The sequence below is a fragment of the Protopterus annectens genome, chromosome 9.part0, assembly GCF_019279795.1.
Source record: "Protopterus annectens isolate FY-2018-M chromosome 9.part0, PAN1.0, whole genome shotgun sequence".
NCBI classification, from domain to species: domain Eukaryota; kingdom Metazoa; phylum Chordata; order Ceratodontiformes; family Protopteridae; genus Protopterus; species Protopterus annectens.
This window is the reverse complement of record NC_056743.1, coordinates 237,825,860-237,847,025: the sequence shown is the minus strand read 5'-3', so window position 1 is coordinate 237,847,025 and position 21,166 is coordinate 237,825,860. Positions and strand designations below refer to the sequence as shown.

Genomic DNA, 21,166 nt, shown 5'->3' with positions numbered 1-21,166 from the left:
TTTAAAAAAATGTAAAATGATAAATCCCAGACAAAGGAGTAAGTAAGCCATTCGAACAGTTTAAGAAAATGCATTTTAGAGAGAAATTTTAGTGTTCTCACAGAGACCTGGAGAGACAGTCTCAGTACATTGCAAGCATTTTTCACATTATTATTTTTTTTGCCTGCCACAGTATTGGGCAATTCATACACAAATGGTAAAACAATAAACTGTTTTTGTTTTTTTTCTCAAGGTCCTAACAGCATCCCTCAAGAATTCTGTTTATTTTGTCCATACCATAATCAAGAACCATTGAAGCTGTTTTGTGAGACTTGCAATTTGATGACTTGCCAAAGCTGCCAAATGTCGGAACATAAGGATCACAGGTAAGCAACAAGTTAAAGTTTAAGCATTTTGTACAAATGATGTATGGCTTTTTCTGAAACAAACCTGCTCGGTTTAGATAAATCTGAATACTATGCTTCTTAAATCATACTTTTCATTAAAACTGAAGTGTATATTATAAAACTAAATACTGCATCTTTTTGTACCAGTTTTAATAAGCAATAATGAAAAATGCATGACATATTTTCAAAATCATAGAATAGTATGAAAAAGAAAACAAGAAAAATGATGTAATATGAATCTTAAGTTTGTGCAAAAAACACATGTATTTGACTTTTCTCCGAAAAGGCGCCTGCACATATTAGGTAGCAAAGGGTATCAGTACAGCCTTCTCTCAAAAATACAAATTTTGCTAGATGGCCAACTGAGAGCAGTGAATTTTGAGAACTCCATAAACTAGTACAGTAATAATATAGGAGAATTGTATTTTTTTCGAGTTTAAAACATCAGAACTCTATAGATAAACTACTAAACTACATAAATATCAATTTTGGCGGAGATGTAAAAAAGTTTCCTGTCAAGTAACTTGGAGATGTATTGAGTCACTGAATATGAACAACTCAAGGAATTCTCATCCAGATGCTGCTTTGAAAAAAGAACTGCAATTGATGGCATCTACCTTACAGGAACCATCTTTGAAGATGGATGGCTTTAAAAATTACTTGGAAAACCTCAAATTAAATTTTCAAAAACAGACTGATACTCTTAAGGAACCATTACAGCAACACCATACAAAAATAACAAATATAGAGACTTCTCTAAATGACATTGAAGGGAGACTCAAAAAGGAAGAAAGAATTTCTGCTTAAACAGAATACATGAGAAAAGAATGTAAGAGTGAAAGTAAGTTAGCACAGCTGATGAGAACTCTATGAAGTAAGTGCTGTCTTAATTGCTAAATAGACTTGTTGTTTCACTATATTTCTGAAAGATCTTGGAATTTATAATTTGTTTCAAGAAATACGTACATATGCCTAACACTCTGTTAATTGTGGAGATTACAATACAGCGTTTCAGCTTGGTGGTGCATAAATTCTTTTCTCATTTTTTGTTCTTTGATGCAACTTTAGTACTTGGGATTTTTTAATTATGTTTTTAATTAACTTAAGTAAACAAGAATACATGGGTGTTTAACAAAATAGATGACTTAGAAAACCGGGCAAGGAGAAACAACATAATGATCTTTGGTCTGCCTGAAAACACAGAAGAAGACATTATTTCATTCTTAACAACTTGGATTCCTGAATTTTTAGACTTGAAAGAGGGGCTTTCATTTGGAATTGAAAGGATGCATAGAGCACTGAGGAAACCTGCTTCTAACTCAACAAATACTCCACCTAGATCCATTTCTGGACATGGAACTAATATTAAACTCTACTTGGAGAAAATCACCCTTAAAATACAATCAAAGCCTGATAACGTTTTACAATGATTATTCTTCCAGAATACTAGAACAAAGGAAAAAAGTCTGGCCAGTAATAAAACTGTAGAATCAAAACAACATTAAAGAACAGCTGGCCTTTCCAGCCAAGATAAAAATACTTTTTGCCAGTGACATGAGAACCTTTAATGACTTAGAAGAAGCTACTGTATTCAACAAAAACAACAACATAGTGTTTTCCCAGAAGGAATGGATGGCCCCTACTCTTAAAAGAATAAAAGAAACAAATCCTTGGACTGATGCTGGAAAGAAGTAACAAACTGATTCCAAGATAGCTGTCCCAAACAATAGCTCTTACAACTACACCTCTCAAAGTATCGACTGATATGGCACATCACTTGTCATCTGTTTTTATTTAAAAAAAAATTGAGGGTTGCTTAAACAACTGCAAAACAGTAATGATTTATTCAGAATGTTCAGAGTCCAAAAATTCTTCACAAACAAAAGGTCAGTATGAGTTACTATTTACATTATATACAAGCCAAACAACGCAACATATAATACAAACACAGAAGTTTCTATTCCCCTACTTGAACTCAACGAATACTTATCTTGTTAATATTTCATTAATTTTACTTATAATAATTTAATTCAACAAGGTACCATTCATCAGAGTTCAGACTCAAATGTAACAAATTACTGTTACTGCTATTATATATGATGTTAGAGTGCTTTGAAATAAAATGCTGTCATGGAGACTAATGCCTTAAAGTATGATTTAGAAATGTCATGTCTATCCTGGTTAAATAATAGTAGCAAGCTCTTAGTACAAATGTCATCATTATTCTGTCTAAATATAGTTAATATCAGTTTCGGCAGTTATCACAGCTATGAGTGCTGTTTGATCAATCCTGATATGGTGTGCGTGGATGCAGCCATGTCTGGCAGCTAGTACAAATGTCATTATTGTTCTGTCTAATCATAGTTAATATCAATTATGGCAGGTATCATAGCTTTGAGTGCTGTCTGATTAAGCCTGACATGGTGTGTGTGGATGCAGCAATGTCTGGCAGCTGTTGTATGTTGCTGTTGTATGTTGCTGTTTTTGTCTCCGGGAAGCTGTGGGTTGCGGCTTGTGATCGAGGTTTACTGATGCTTGTATATTAGGAAGAGACATTTGGTGTTTTAGTCTGAATCCAAGGGAAAGAGGTGGATAAAACTGTGATTTGGGAAATTTTGGCAGAGAATAGTTTGTTTATACATCTGCTGAGTGAGAGGTGGGAAGGCTGGAAGAACGTGTTTTCTCTTGTTGTGGTGGCTTGTTGGGAGGTTTTTTTTATCTGTTTGCTCTCTGTTTTTTTCCTGACTCCTGCATCGCTGAAAGGGGAGGGAATTTTGGCTTGAAGTTGCAGTGAAGTGAAGCTTTGCTTCAGGTGCATCGTGAGCCCCTGGTATGCAATACACAGACACACTAACAGAAACGGATGCTCCTAGGTTATTATGGTAACAGAGAGTGACGATAATGCTTAAAGGCTCTGAGGAGCCTCTGAGATGTTTCTCGACAATGAAGGTTTTGGTTTAAAAAATAAATATAATAAAAGGGCTGTTTTAAACCACATGTACACACATTGATGGTCTCCCAACACTTCATTTAGCTCATTATGTTGATTCTTTATAAAAAAATAAATAATAAGTGCAATTTTATATTTAAAATGTATTTTGCTCCAAACACATTAAGGACTTAACATAAGAGTGGAAGTCTGAGTTATTGTGAAAGAGTAAGAGCACTTGGTCTTGTGAAGCACCCTTTGCAGTGGTTTGGGAGGTGAGCTTGCTCGGACGTGTTGAGCATATGGGGATAGCTGATTCTAGGGGTGTTTGGGGTTGCCGGGAAGTGCTAGAGAGTCATCAGATTTCTTTTGTGGAAATATATGTGAGAATGGAAGGTGTGTTGAGTGGTTCACTGGCAGAGTGGCCACTGCATGGAACAGGCTGGTAAAATGGAACAGGACAAATATTGGTTTGGATATTTTAAGAACAGCCTGGAAACGCACCACATGAACTAGCGAATGGTATTCTGGCAAAACTGGATGGGAATTGTTGCCTGTGCTTGAAGTACTGATGTGTGTATGTAAGGATGGAAATATAAGAAATAAGAAAGTAGATGTGTCTCATAATTTAAAGTCTATGGACTGTATAAACATGCTTGGAAGGAGCTAATAACAATGAGCATTACAGCTTGTGGTCTCTGAAATAACTAAGCAACAGCCAAAAACACACACACACACACACACACACACACACACACACACACACACACACACACACACACACTAGTTATGTAATGTATGATTTTAGTAAATCTAGACATAAAATATATAATTGTCATACAAGATGAAAGAGTCTGCTGAATTTAGATATAAAAGACAGGATTTAATAACATGGGTTTGTGTATAATAACACTGCTGTCTTAACTTGTCATAAATTACATACCCTACATTGAACATCAAGGAGAAGCATGACGATTTTCTTATAATATAAGTAAATGTACATAACAAGTCATGTAATTGCTTTAAATTGAACAGCATTTTTTGTAACCCACCTTGACCATATGTAATACTTGAGCAGTTACCGGTTGCCAAGTTAACTAATGTTTTATACATGACATCAAACTGACAAAGTTGTTCAAGAGAAACAATAGAAGCCTGAACTTGAAATGAAATGTCACAGAATGTAACAATCATATTCTGAACAAATAGTATTAAACTGACAATAATCAGTTTAACCTTTGCTGATTATACAAAATAGAATGTTGCCATTTAAATCTTAAAAAACTTTCAGTATAGGCCATAAAATGGCAATTTATGAATATGGAAAGGGAACTTGTAATCATTAATCACGATAAGTGAATTTGTGGTTTTAACCTATAATTTGACTCATTTTATAATAAGATATGACAGATATGAAAATCCTTGTGTATAGGAAATTGGGAGGGGAAGAGGGATGCACTGATAATTAAAATGCACTAACTTTCATCAATGTTCACATAAAACAAACTTGATGCTTTAAGTAAGTTAGCAACAAAGTGATTATTTAAATGATGGCAAAAAATGTTCTAATATAAAAAAAAAAAGAGAAAAATTAAAACTAGATCTGCAAGCACCCATACCCTACAAAGAAATAACAGATACAATAAAAGAGAGTAAAAATAATAAAGCTCCAGGTATTGATGGCATAATCATGGAAATATATAAACTTTTTCCTTCAAAGATACTATCCCTCTTCCATAAAACTCTATTAGAAATTCAGTCACAAGGTTTAATACCACCCAATTGGAGATATTCCTTAATCACACCAATCCTAAAGGAAAACAAATCCCAAACCTCTGTACCTCATATAGACCTATATCATTATTAATGACTATAAGATATTTATGACAATATTAACTAACAATGAAAATACCACTATCCAAAACAATAAATAATGTTCAGACTTTATTTATATATCCTAGACACACACGACAATATTAAAAGGGTAATTTCTCTTGTAGATTGTTAAGAAAGAAAATAAACACTCATAATTGGCTTAGATATAGAGAAAGCCTTTGATTCCCTAAATTGGGACTATTCAAAATCCTAATGTTGTTTGAATTTCCTGCATCCTTTGTTCATCTCCTAAAGAATACCTATATATACACAAATAATTTAGCGTATGTCAAGTTAGGTTCTTTTACCTCTGAATCTATGCATATAACAAAAGGCACTAAACAAGGATGTCCCATGTCACCAATTCTATTTGCTCGGGTTATTGAAATATTGGCAGATTCAATTCATAACAATATACAAATCAAAGGAATAGATGTTTATGAACAATACAATTCTAAAGTAAGCTATTTGCTTAATGACATATTACTAACATTATCTAATGCAAAAGAGGCATTAGAAGAATTAGATATATTAATTGACAAATTTCACATGACTTCAGGACTCCATTTCAATAAATCAAAGTCAAAATTTTTATTTTTAAATAAAAAAAACTGCAGACTAAGGGGATCACATCATAGGAACAAAATAATTTACCTTAAAATATCTAGGAATTGAGTTATGCAAGGATAATAATGAATTCTCAAACTACAATAATATCATCAATACAATTAAAATCTCTATGGAAAAATGGAACAAAATAATATTAACATTTGAAGATAAACTACAGTTAATAAAAATGGTTTTACTGCCCAAGATCCTATATATATATAGCCTTGACAATACAGCTGTTACCAGAAAGGAATATACTTGAAGAAATAAATCCATGCCAAATAAAATTTTATGGTTTCCCAAAAGATACAGAATAGCTTTAATACATCATATCAGACCATGGAAACTGGGAGGATTAAACTTTCCTGATATAGAAACCTATATAAAAGCATCAATATCTAAAACCATCTCAGATTAGATAAGTCCAAATTACTCTGCAAATTGGAAAGAATTATTAACTGTAATATCAATAAATGAATTTTGATTTACAAAAAAAATTTCAAATAACAGATAATTTGGTATAGCACATATGTGTTAGTATGCAATATAACATAACTAAACCTACTAAAACTCATATGATTAGTTATTACATTGACTCATTTAGGAAAATTATTAATGAAAATATAGATTTAAAAATCTGGCTTGATCTTTTAACACCATTTATAGTCGCAAAGAACTTTCCACATAAAATATATAGAGTAATTATTAATTCCTGGGAACAGAAAGTAATTTGTTTGATGGCTCCAATGTATCAAAGAACTAAAAGTTTTAGATATGCAAGTGATGAAAACAGCATACAGAATTCCACAACAGGACTGCCTAACTTTACAGAGTATTCTGTCATATTTGCAAGATTTAAGAAGAATAATTAACTATTCTACATTTAAAAAACACCTAAATTTATGAAATACATATATGAAATCATTTAATGACTGACATGGGAAACAGTATTTCAAAACTTTACAAAATATTGATAAACTATGAAACAACACCCAAAACCTCATTTCTGGAAATACATAACAAAAGGACACTCAATACAGTTAACTTAAGACATTAAAACACATATCTTATTATTGATAAAATATACATCCTTTACACAACACTGGAAAGTTTTTAATTGGAAATGCTTGCACAGAGCATTCTTAACCCCAGACAGAATCAGCAAAATTAGTTCCTCCTTAAAAGGAATAGGTTGGAGATGTGAGCAAGTACACGATTGGAACCACATTTTTTATTGTGTTAAAATTAAGCCACTTTGGAATAAATTAAGCCACTTTGGAATGGTATTAACTTTCTACAGGCTTTATTTAATGAATTATTTTATTTAACTAAAGCTCTTGTATTAACTATGAACGAAGGTCCACATTTGAATAGGTCAAACGTGTATCTAGTATGGACTATATTTGCAATTTTAAGGGAGTATATAACAAGAAGATGGAATACAAACAAAATACCAACTTTGGAAGACATCTATAGCCTACAGAAGACCACAACATTATTGGAAATTAAAGAACTAAGAATTTATCCAAAGCCATTTATCAACAACCCTTGGGGAAAAGTCTTATCATTGATTGACACTATACAATAATTGATCAGACACTCTGATAATGGATTGGACATACTTATAAAGTAACTGTATACATTAAGATCTGTTATAGTGTCGGGCTAATGTAAATAGTGTACATAGCATTTTAAGATGTTCTGTATAAATACTATGGAATTCATTCAAATGTATTTGAAAAATTAAAAAAAATGTGAAAAAAATTACACATTTCATTGAAATATCCATCTGTGATAAATCAAAAGATGCTTCAACAAAGTATTAGTTTAAGGGTGTGCACACACAACAAAGTATTAGTTTCAGTGTGCACACTTATGCAATCAGTGTATTGTACATTTTTTATTTTTTATATTTTTCCCCTAACAGATTTGTTTTTCAATTGAATTATACAGGTTATAAGTCACATTAAAGGTGGGAACATTTTTGAAATGATTTATTGTGGTCTCATTTTTTATCGCAAACACCAGGCATTTTAACAGGGTGTGTAAACTTGTATATATTTATTCATTTATTTATATTTATATATATATATATATATATATATATATATATATATATATATATATATATATATATATATATATATATATATATATATTTATATATATATATATATATATATATATATATATATATATATATATATATATATATATATATATATATATATAGTGTGTGTGTGTGTGTGTAAATGTGTTGGGGGTATGACATCTATGTAGAATGGGAATCAACTCTAAACCAAATTTGTATAGCCATACATTCTATGAAATGAGACTAATGCATTTCACTTTAACATATAACTGAGCTTTTTTGTACACAGCAGAATGCTTATTACATAGATGATTGTTTTGCCCGTCTAGTAAATGCACATTTTATTTACTATGTGTCATTCTGTATGCCAATTTAAACTGAACATAGTACCTTTCTCCATTGTCATTTTTCCCTAGGCTCCACGCTTTTCAGATGCCGAATACCAAGCTTTCTCCAGGCTAATAATGATTGAGAATTAAGCCCTTCTCTCCTTTCTAGTGTACAGCAGCTATTTCAAACTGCCTTGGACCCCCAAGACTAGGAATCTGTCTTTTTAATCTTTATGAACAGCTGTACACCAGGGTTTTCTGCATGCATCAGGAAAAACCTTATATTTCCAGTCAACTATGCCACAACACTGTCTCCTTTTGAAGTAAAAATAAAACACAGAAACCCAGCTAACCCTGGAATGTTCAAGAACTACTCAAACCCTAACTTCCTCCTATTACAGTAGTAACCTGGCAAAATTTCAAGCTCCCATAAACCCTGAGAACATTACTGCCTATGTGGAAATGTTCACAGAAACCCTATACAAGCATGTTAATAGCTGCACAGAGGTAGATGTACCCACCAAGAAGTAGTAGAGAACTAACTCAAAAAAACAAGCCATCCTGGTGGAATCGCATCACCAATAGGCTGTATAACAGAAAGAAGAGAATCACGGCAAAAAGTAAGAGGTGTAGCAACCAGGAGGATAAAAGCATTATCATCACACTAAACAAACAATTCCGATGACAAAGTCTTACCAAAGTCACATTGAATACATATTTCGGCTCCCAAGCCCCTGCTTACACTCATCAAGGTCACTAGAACTTTGGGATGCATGGCTAGGTCTAAAAAGGCCCCAGTGGTCACCTATGAATTATGAATGAACCTATAAAGAGTATTTTCTGCCCAATCATTTTTTGACTGGTCATGGGCTGGAGTCTCTTTGATCACTGTCTAAACATGTGACTTCTGCTGTTAGACAAACTATAGTTTTCTGTAGCTTGTTTTCAAAGTTGACCATCTGGATTTCAAGTTTAATGGGCTGCTCTATTTTCTTTGTCTCATTTTCTTTCAGGAAGTTTATATACTATACCATGAGACTAATTTGTTATATGATGCCATCTGTAGCACATCTTTATTGTCATTTGCCCTTGTCTGACCTTTGGGTGCTAGATAGTAAAAGTTATCTAACTGCTCTGAAATCACCTTCAGCCTGATTCTCTGCAGATTTTTTTTCCTCTCTCTCTATAGCTCTATACACTCTACCATCTTATCTTTCATAAAAGCAAGACAGTTCATCACTTTCTTTAAATTCTGTAATTCATGTGAACATTAAATGTTTCCTTTTATTCTAATATGTTTCAGTGAATATTTTGTTGATATTTGCTGAGCTCTCACAGATGTGATGCAAAAAATAAAACTCTGCAGAAATGTTTTGTATAAGAAATAGATTACACAGCCCCTTTCCATTGCAGTTAACTGACTAGACGACTCTATTATTGCCTCTTCCATGTATTTATTCTTTTTCTCAGTCCTCTGCATATATAAACTGCGAGTGAGATATTTTCAGAATCTCTTCCATAATTTTCTTAAATCATGAATCCAGTCCTTGTTCCACATGAGGATGCATTTCAATTAGCATGATTGGAAGGTTTTCTTGCATTCTAGATTACTGAGTATCTAACCATGATCAGTGTTGGGACACAGACCAGCCAACAATGTCTGTCAAGCTTCCCTTCTTTCCTTGGTCATTGGCAATTGCAAACATTCCTTAAGGGTCTCTATTATATAAGACAACCAGTAAATGTTTCACTTTTGTTATTTCTTTATTTTATTTTACTTTATTTACTTGTGTTTTCTGGGAAAGTCCAACTGGGTACCCTGTCCATTTTAAGTGGAGATCTGAGGAGAAAAACTCCAAGAAATAGTAGATGTACAACATTGCAAAATTTAAACCTGCTATAAAGAAAGATGAATAAAATAATGGCATTCATTAAAATGGAAATATAAATGAAATATCACACACAGAAATTTAAGTAAGTTCTAGAAAGTAAGATTAATGCACATTACAGAACATCACTGAAGTGGGAAATTATCAATGTAGATATATAACTTCACTAAACAGTAGAGTAACAGAAATTTGAGAGCTAAAGTAATGTGTTATGCAGCTATACTCATGCTGATTTGTAAGCTGATAAGAGAATAATAAAGCATATATTTTTCAGTAAGACATAAATAGCCAGTTTATAAAGAAATACTTTAGTTGGACATTTTTATCCTGGAGATTCAAAACCTTTGCAAATTCTGATATAATTTAGATATAGTTTGAGGTTGATGTTAAAAGTGAAGAGGTTGTTTATTTGTCTGATATGAAGAGAATGCTGTTCCATAACTTAGCTTTGCTTACTGAGTATAATGAGGCCCCAAGTTAGTTACTGGACTTTTGGGGTTGTATTAGGCATTGTCCCACTGAGGAAAGGTTTCTTCTGGTTTTTTTACCACTTTGCCATTTTATTATACTGACAATGGCTGGGATATTTGAGGCATGGAGTAGTATTTTATGTGTGACTATGAGCTAACCACTTCAGGTGCTGCAGGGGAATGCATTGATGAGTTTGATTTGGGAGACTGGATGCAAATTGACTTACTTTATTATAGCACTGTTCAAGTTTATTCATTATTGTATCTTGAACACGAGTGAAAACTATAGATTTCTAAAGCGGGCTCGGAAGCAAGAGGGATGTTGCACATAACCTCATGCTGTGTTAGCAAGATATTGCCTGGCTTTGTAAAGCAGCGTTAATTAGTGGTGATTTTTTTTTTGGACGTTAGCCCTGGTGTGTTGGCCCAATTTAAGTTTGTCATCTATGATGACACTCAGTAACTTGGTATGACTGACTTGTACTGTTTTTGGGGAGCTAAACAAGAATACATGTTGCACCCCATGTGCGTCGATAATGGAGAACACTGGAATGAGTGTAACTCACGTCTATGAATATAAGCATGAGTTTTGCTTAGTCCAGTCTTCTCCCGTATTACTATAAAGATTACTGAGATGTACTAATAAACAGAATTTCCTCACAGAAGGGAATTGATAGCACTGCAAGTGGCAGAGACCTCATGAATGGCATTTTCAAAAGGAAGCACTAACACCATCTAACCTATTGTATTGACCACCTCAATGCTTATTTTTAATGCAAGTCCTACAGTAAACAACACTTAAGGTGTGAAGTGCCATTTGGATGTGAACTTCCCACCCCAAAGTACTTTTAGTACATTTTGAAAAAGGACCAATGTCCACTTATCTAACTGCTTGAAAAAAGGAGTTTTCTTACAGTATGTCATTCTCTATTACTTGAAACTGGCCTAACATGCTTCTTAACTGATCTTTGAGTTAGAATTACAAGACACTTAAAACAATGTAGAGCAATTTCCACATGAAAAAAGAATGCTGCAGGGTATAGGGTGTTATACCAAAGTAAATTCTTTATGACGATAACAAGTACCCATGTACCAGCTACACTGGGGAACACCTGACTGAAAGAGTGTCTTTGCGATCATGATTTAAAATGTTACAACAGCAATGCACATGCATACAACTGCGCTTCTGCTGCAACACTTCAGTCATCTCACAAAGACACTATTTCAGTCTGGGGTTCTTCATTATTACAGCACATGTTATAGGTAAAAGTCCTGATAATGCCTCCTTTTAAACATATACTCTCTGCTATATCTTTATTTTCAGATATTTCTTTTCTGCATTGAAATTATTGAAATTAAACAGCAAGCCTTCCATTCATCCTCAACCCCTTTTCTCATTTTTGCACATGGGGGTGTCACTTCAACAGTGACAATCATCTAAAGCAACATTTAATTTTTTTTTTTTTTGCATTGAAATTGAACTGCACCATTTCCCTGCATTTGTGCATATTTTCTTCCTTCAACTGAACTCTTTTGTATCACCAGCGTGTGTCATGTACAAAAACACATACATTCCTTGCTGATCTTTCAAAAGTCTCTGATAAAGATTATTAACCTTATTCAATTCAATACAATGGTTAATTGAAGTACTGACCCTTTCAATAGCAAACTAGTGGCCAGTCTGTTTTTGAGAGGATTTGTTACTATCAGACTTTGTACCCCACTATCTAATCAACATGTTTCCATTTTAAAACCAATTTTTTGCCACATTTTCTGTGGACGTATGGAAATATCTTGCTATAGTTGAAAGCAGAAAAAGAAAGTAAACGGCTCACAGTTACATCATATTCTAATGCATAGTTCAAATCCAATGAAATAATAAAGCAAAAGTGACTAACACTATATGGATAAAATCCAAAGTCAGTAGCCCATAAGACTAGATTTGATTTCTAAATAAAAGGCTGAATTGGGAATTTATTTCTAGACTAACATTTATTTTTGTATAGAATTTTCTAAAGTCAAACTTGATCATATGTGCAATCCCTCATAGATTTATTGTCATAAGGGATAGATATATACCACTATAAATTTTACTGGCATGGCTGCCTCAAGGTGAATCCATGTTGTGTTGGGACCTACAGTGTCTAATTGCTTCCTATTATGTGTTTGTGTGTGTCTGTCTGTCTCTATCAGCATCTGTATTTATTTGCCTCTCTGCATACCTTTATTAATAATATATATGCATTTATTATTCAGATGTCGGTATAGCCATATCATTTTCCAAACAAGATGCATTCTCTTCCTGTACATTGCAAATTTTAGATCTTGGTTTCCTTCCATTTTCTGTATCAGCCCAATTTCGTACAATATAAATAATATTCCATATCTAATCTCATCTTCATACTGTATTTCTCAGCTCTTTCAAAGACCCAAGAATAAAAATAGCTTTGTGGTTAACCCAATAAACTTTTTGGAATTGTTTTTATTTTATAATATTTAGATTGTCAGTTGCATACTGTATTAGACGCAGCAGTATCCTGAGCCTTGCATTAACTGGTGCTCTCTAACCTAAGTCTCTTCATTTTTGAGTAGCTCTAAATCAGTTGGTGAATGCAGGCTATATATAGCATCAGCTTTGACTTTTATTTTATTTATTTATTTTTTTAATCCTCTAGAAGGCAGATGCAAAGGCTTTGGGATAAGTTCTGGTGCACTAAAGCATTTTTCCAATTGAACCACGGTGATCTTTTTTTTCTGCAGCTGCATGTGACTTTGGTTTGGTATTAAATATTGTGTGTTTGGCAAGTTTTCTACTCTTTCATCTTTCATTGCCTAGCTGAAATACCTAATGGATGTTTTTAAAAGTCTCAATTTTAGGATACTCAGCCTGCCAGAACGAGATTTTTGCGATGCATTAACTTAACACACATCCTCAAGCAAATTCATTATATTTTGGGAGTATTATTAAAGCCTATAAATAATATGTAAACAACATATGAATAAGCCATCTGCTGCTTAATATGTTTCAATGAAGACAAGATTTGGAACTATCTATATCTCTGCTTTCTGTATCATTAAAACATGCAATGCTGAAATAAGAAAACTCATTCCAGGTTCCAATATCAAACGCATACAGAAGTAATCTAATCCTTACTCTAGAAGGAGTAAAACATTCAAACCAAAATAAAATTACCAGTCTCTTTGCTGTCTTAAGTCAGTTGTATAGTCCAAAGAAAATGACAGTAACCTGCCAGGTATAAGAATGGATGATAGTTCATCTAATTCTGTCTCCAGCCTCTGTTTATGTTCATAAGCACTTGAAAAGCATTGCTATCTCTTAATTTTAGCTAAATGTAAAGCAATTGTAAACATAGTTATTCACTGACATGAACTGTATCTGAGGTAGAAAAGGAATCTAGTTATAGTATCTATATGTTGTGACTTAAAGAAACATCACATTCAGCAAACGTATTTCTCTAAACATACTGCATATATTTGATAAGTCTTTGTAGCTGTCTTACTGATCCATACCATATGCTTTCTGCAAGTTCTAGCCATAAAAAAAATCTCAATCTTTTCTCACATCAGATTTCGATACCTCCAAGAGGCTTTGCAAAATCAAAATGCTCTGTTCAAATCACTGACATCACAAGTGGAAGAGAAGAAACTCAGTTTGCAGACCTCTGCTAAGCAGCTGGAAGACAGGTAATGTATAGTAATATTGTATTTCATCTGTACTTTCATTTGTTTATTTGTATATTAGTCAAAGCAGTATATGGATGCCACACACACACACACACACACACACACACACACACACACACACACACACACACACACGCATATACCCATGCTTTCTGTATCACATTTAGCAGATTTTACCATGCATGTTGGGTTATTTAATATAAAGTGAAAATTCTTGCACGTGTATGCATACTAAATTTTATTTTACTCTGCTTATTTAATCAATATTATAAATATGTATGTATATATATATATATATATATATATATATATATATATATACACAGTGTGTATGTGTATATATATTTTATATATGTTTTATATATATATATATATATATATATATATATATATATATATATATATATATATATATATGCAGATAATTACAAGCTAGTACAACATATCAGTTCATTGATTTCTGATACCATTACACCTCATAAATCAGAAAGTGTGAGATATACGTTAACTCATTAAGGGGGTTATGAAAGGCATGTTTTACCTTGACATAAGATTATTTTAATTTTAATCACGTTTTTCATGTTTACTGTAATGTTGCTCAGAATAATAGCTCTGTCCTAACATGCACTAGGCATTTTTGATCATTTCTGTTTTACGAAGATATTTGATGCACCGTGGGTACATAACAATTCCAGTGATGGAGAGGTATTACTCAATGCTACTGCATTGATGTCTGAGTTAGATTAGTGTCAGAGCATGACAGAAACTGGCATAGTGCGCATCTGATAGTGAAGGTAATGAGTACATTTAGGAAAAGACATTTCTCCTTTCCTGGAAAGGGATTAGGAAGCAACTGATGACCCTGAAAATGTTCAGAGCAAGAACACTGCAAATACCTTTCTACTGAGGAAAAGTCTTTGTCTGAATATCTTTACACTGACTTAACATTAGTACTTGCTATAACATTCCAATGGGGAATCAAAAACTTGCTCCTTTTCCAGTGCACTACACCGGCCACATGCTCTTAAATGGTACTGAGTGAAAAAGCATTAAGAAGCAGTTGGACAGTGACCCAAGTCAAGGGGTTGCAGTCTAGAGACTGATTTAAATGCATATGCACAGATAACGTCATGTTTAACTAGAAAATATGAGCAAAACACACAGTTGTAAAAAAGATGATTTACTGTTAAGAGGTAGTCTTGTGTCTCCGATTACTGAACTGTTGTCAAATTATGTGAAGCAAACTCCCGAGTATTCATGCCTGATACATTGCCAGGCATTTTATAAGTCTTCTCCTGGTTTTGTTATTCATAAAGTAGGATATCAGTAGAAATAACATAGCATAAAAAAATCAAACTGCAGATATCAAAACCGGTCATTTACAGATCTAATTCCTCCATGTCCCCTATTATGTATAATGTGATGTAAAATACAAATGACCGCAAATACCGAGAGTTCTTAGATTGAATTTATGTACTTTGTTTATATTCTAACTTTGTTAAAACCATTAAGTGATGTATCACAGATTTGCAAAATGCTAGTTATATAACTGCATGATCTTTCATTTTGATTTATTTCAGAACTGTTGCCTCATACAAAGCATTAGCTACTATAACTTGTATAAGTTGTTAGCAGACTAACATGAAAACACCTGCAGTTTGCTTGCAAAAAAAAAGTTACACTACCTTATATAGTAATGCGGCAGATATAGCTGCAGTATAAAGAGTATATATTTTCTGTAAGGTTACATGTTCACACATATTTTGTTTTTCAGAAAACCGTGGTTGTGAAACAATTTCCCCACAAATAATCACAGCACTTCTTTCTTATGGAACATATCAAATGTTTTCATGTTATGGATATTAGACCATAAAAATGCATAAAATGATGAATCAAGCAAAGTCTTGTTTCCTCCGTATTATTTTTCTAATTTACTATGTATTCACTAGGTTTCCTCCATATTATTTTTCTAATTTACTATGTATTCACTAGGTAAGTGAAGTAAGTGAACTACGTCCTTCTCTAACCATGTTTCAAATGTGACTCAGTCAAGAGTAAATTTTATATACATCTACAAAGCTACTGAGAGATTAAAAGAAAAAATATGGGAAGGCAGTAAATATTTATTATATTCAGTTAGATATAGTATCTTTGGAAGGTGTGAGAAAACCCAAGGAAAACAAGTGCAGATACATGGAGATTTATACATTCTCTCTACTGAGACTGATCAGAAGCGAGTGCTGAGCAACAGACCTGCTCGAAAATTATCCTTCTACCGAGTCACACAATTATAAGAAGAAAAAAAGTGCAATTGTATGAAAGAGTTTTATTTCTATGTTTAAAGCTGTAAGACTACTGCAGCAGTTCTCGTTAAATATGTTACTGTAATGCTCTGCACTTTGGAAGCAAATGGTATAGGGCAGTGTTGAGTAAATAAAAAAAATCTGGATTCAGACCCAACTGCTGCAGATAAATGTTCACTGGGCGTTACTGGTATACAGTATATTCACTGCTTTTCTTTCTTTCCTCCTTTTCCCTGTTTTCAGTTTGTAGATGTCTCTCATACCTGTTAACTGTCCAGAATTTTTGCCTCATATTTTGGTCAGTTCCTCATAACATTTGTGGTTTTTCTGGCAAGCCATTCAGGATTGAACTCACTAAATAATGATTGGCATTAGAGTTTCAAAATTGAAATCCTTCAGAAAATGCATACCAAAGTAAAACCTGTAATTCTAACAATTTGTTTTAGGTTTATAAGATCAATATTTAAAATCTATCCCTGATTTCAGTTTTGCACAATATTATGTTTGGCTTTGTCTAGAATTCTTGCTTTAAGATGTGTAGATATATGTTACCATTCTCTTTCAAACTTCTACCCTTGATATGACTACCCACACCTATGAAAACAATAAGAGCTTCAGGCAGTGCGTAATAGAGTTTACAGCTGAACACATGTCTGTACACATTCATTTAGAAAATGTGCCTTTAATGAAATGATTTGTGCTCTGTAGGTTATACGAAATTAAGCATATACGCAGGAAGGTGGAGAACCAGATCAAAATGGCAAAAATGGTTCTGATGAATGAATTGAACAAAAGGACCAATGTTCTCCTGGAGCAGCTTGAGGTAAGAGACTGAGCTAAGCAGCAACATGAAATGCAGCTCGCCAAGCTATAACTTAGAGAATCCAGTTTCCTTTTCATTATTTACATGTTAGCTGGATAAGTGAATTGGTCCTTCCTCATTTCAGCTTTCTCAACCATGCTCCTAAGACCAAGCATAAATACAATGCATCTATGATAATTTAGTGTAGTCAGTCAACTTTTTTGGAGAATGAAGGAAACCTGAACAACAGAAAACCCATGCAGAAATGGTGATCGGATGAGAGATTTCACACCAGTGATAATTGTAAGTTATGTATCAACCACAGATATCTTGCTGCTTATATGCTACCACATGAACCATAAACCCACTCAAGTTTGACTATAAATTACACAATACATATATAGTTCACATACTATTATAAGCAACAATACAAATGGAAAGGTCATTTAAACACAGTAATGAACAATTTTACCAACTGAAGACATTAAATAAGCCAAAAAAAAAAAAGATTTACACCCCATGCACCAGTCTTTGAACACCTTATGAATTTGACCAAGGGACTTCTTTGTTGTTTCCATTGCCTCAATTCACTTATATCTCTTGCAGGAAATTAATAAAAGCAAGTTTAAAGCAAAATAATGCAAATTATATTAAAAATTGGAAGCATATCATGTTATATAAATTGATTCATAGATTGTTGTATAAGAAAGGATATCAATCTTTTCAACATATAAATGACCATGAAAATCAATGTTTGTAATGTGCATTATAAAAACTTGGGTACAAGGAATTGTAGGCTTGACAGTACATGCACAGAAAAGATGCAGATTGAGTTGGCAACAAGTGGTTGCTAACTAGGAGAATTCAGAATATAGATGCACTTATCAGTCATGACATATGTGTAGCAATTTATGAAATGTGAATATTACAAAAAGTGATACAGGAAGGCCTCACTGTCCTCAGAATATCATATAACATAGGAATGCTCTCACCATTGGTGATTTTAATTATGCAATAATAATCTTCACAGAAATTCTTATATTATATAAACAAGATTTCCATGGGCCAAATTGTTAAGGAACCCGCTAGAGAACAGAATATAGCTGACCTGGTCCTAACAAGTTTAACATCTGTATGTACCACCTCCAAAGAGGTAACCTTCTGTAGCAAAATCTGTAACCCATCAGAAGAAAATATCACAAAATTTAAGGAATTTAAAAGTACATATCTACAACAATTATATGACGAAGTCTCAAAATTTGAGTATAATGTTATCCTGCACAGACAAGTTCTACTCCCACCTGGACAGATATATTAACTTGGCAGTCCCATCTAGATCCAGATAAATGAGGGGGTTTAAAAGCAAGCCAGCTTGGTGGTCCACAATAAACTATACAGTAAACTGAGGAAACTCCTTGAGCTATAAAACATAACAAGATCCCCAAATTAATGGGAACATCAAGCAGCTAAATAGGAAACTACAAAAAGGACAATAGTAAAACAAAGGCATTCCACACATTCAGACTAGTTATGGAAGCCAAAGACAACTACAAATCCTTCTTTAGATATGTCAGGAAAATAAGAAGCAACACCAACATTGCTCAGAGCTTATTAGTAATGGTACTGCCAACTCTATTCAGTGGCTATTTTCAATATACAGGCAAATAAATTGGAATAGATGTCTTAGCGACATCTATTCCAAGCCCAGTTATCCCAGATGGAATCAAGCCACCAACCATCATGCAAGAACATACACTGCAATTTCTCTTCAAAATGAAGAGCATCTCAGCCAAGGGGCCTGACAACATAACTGGTTGCCTAATTAGTTGCACGAAAGTACTGATGGACTCGCTGCTCAAACTCCTTAACCATAGTCTTGCAACTGGATTCGCCCCACAGGTGTGGTCCACGGCTGTTGTGATGCCTCTTCACAAGGGTGTTCCCATCATTGACCTCAGAAATTGCAAACCTATTAATCTAGCAAGTGTTACATGGAAAGCCATGGAATGTACCTTAACCAGCCTAATTAGCTTTGATATCAAAGATCTTATCAGGCTCAATCCCCAGCAGTTTGACTTTGACAAGGATAGATCTTGTCTGAATAATTTAGTGATCTTCTGTCAGAGGGTTACTTAGGCCATAAACTGTAATCAAGCTATACTATACCACAAGCAAATACAATAAACAAGCTGAGGGAGCTGTAAACTGAGCCATATGTGGTTAAGAGGATATCCAGTTGGCTGAGGTCAGGAGTCACACAGTAAGAGCACGAGCTGCTTCCTCCAAGATCATGAAGGTGACCAGTGGAGGTTCTCAGAGTTCAGTGTTATATCCTCTGCTATTCAGTATCTGCTTCTCAGATCTCCATAAATTAAATAAGGATCTGTAGTTAACAAAATTCTTTGATTGTAAACTGGAAGTCCTTGTCCAGTCTCCCTCTGATATGCAGTACTCCAGCAGAAGCTTATACTTGTCAATAACAGGAGTACAAAAACAGGCTCAAACTGAATATTAAAAAGTTCAGCATTGTAGCATTCAATATCTCATGGTTATAGTATACGTAACACGCCATTTCAAAACGAAAAGGTATTGAGAGACCTGGGTATGTGATTAGATAGCTTACTTCATTTGATCATCACGTTGCAACTGTAGTTAGGAAATTCTTTAACCTTGCTCAGCTCATAGTAAAAAATATTTCCTGTAGATCAAATAATGTCCTCACCTTCTTGTACTCTATATGCATTAGGCCTATCATTGAGTATGACACTCGCTTTGGAGTGTACCTTACTAAGCAAATCAAATAATTGGAAAGATCCCAATAGTTTTTGTGTTTTTTTGTTTTTTTTTTACTGAAAGAGATTTGGCTAAAAAGACTGAGCTTCCAGTTTCCCAACTTGTATTATCAATTAACTTGATCTGAGCCATAAGGCAAGGGACATGGAGACTCGAACCCTAGACTATAGAAGTAGCAGCTCATTAACTGCTAATAACCTCCTTCCTCTGCTTTGCCAGATTGATAATGTTCTTAAAATGATATCTATTTGAATCTGCATACATTATTACATGACTGAAATACCTTATGCCAATATTCTTTATCATTATTAATATGGAGTTAAGTATTCATATGGAGTTAAGTATTCAAAGATTGCAGCTGAAAAAAAAACTATGAAAATGCTCATTACTTTCATATGGTATTTAAAGGCAAGGGCTATGAGTTCTAAAAACCAGAGGCTGATAGGCATGTATATTCCTTAGTCTCCTAATTAAAAAAGGCAGTGAAAACCATTGCAACTAGAAGCAGGAAAAAGAAAACACAGGACATGCAACTGATATAAAATATCGACTATCACTTTTGCTGTTATGGATGGAAATCAGCTGACTGTATCAGGCCATTATGTTGCATATTGCTTTTCTGTAAGACTTGTCAATGTCTAAAAAGGGTCATTGGATCAGTTTACTTGCCCGTCCACTTAAATAAATAAATAAGATGTAAACAAAATAAAAACTATTCTGTGCATTGTAATACAATGCCAATATATCCACATTTGTATAACTTCCTTTGTGCCTTTAACTGACATGATACAACTGTTTTTGATTAAGTATCAACTGCTTTTTTATGTGAACATGGATTAGGTAGACTGAGTTAGCATGATTTATAAAGTTATTAATAATTGGTTTGAGTTATGTTTATGTGTTGCTTGAAGGGTAGCAGTTTTTTGTAATATTTTTTTTTAACTATGTTGAATTGTGTTTTACAGCTCAGAACATTTAGGGTAT

At 33.5% G+C, this 21,166-nt stretch overlaps 1 protein-coding gene across 1 annotated transcript in view; it reads left to right on the top strand.

Annotated features, from left to right (window-relative positions):
- TRIM66 (tripartite motif containing 66) overlaps positions 1-21,166 on the top strand; it is a 419,382-nt gene that overhangs the window by 177,120 nt on the left and 221,096 nt on the right. The window contains exons 4-6 of the mRNA XM_044082811.1: positions 233-365; positions 14,168-14,284; positions 17,296-17,410. Of these exons, the coding sequence (XP_043938746.1) occupies positions 233-365; positions 14,168-14,284; positions 17,296-17,410 (365 nt within the window). The remainder of the gene's footprint in view (positions 1-232; positions 366-14,167; positions 14,285-17,295; positions 17,411-21,166) is intronic.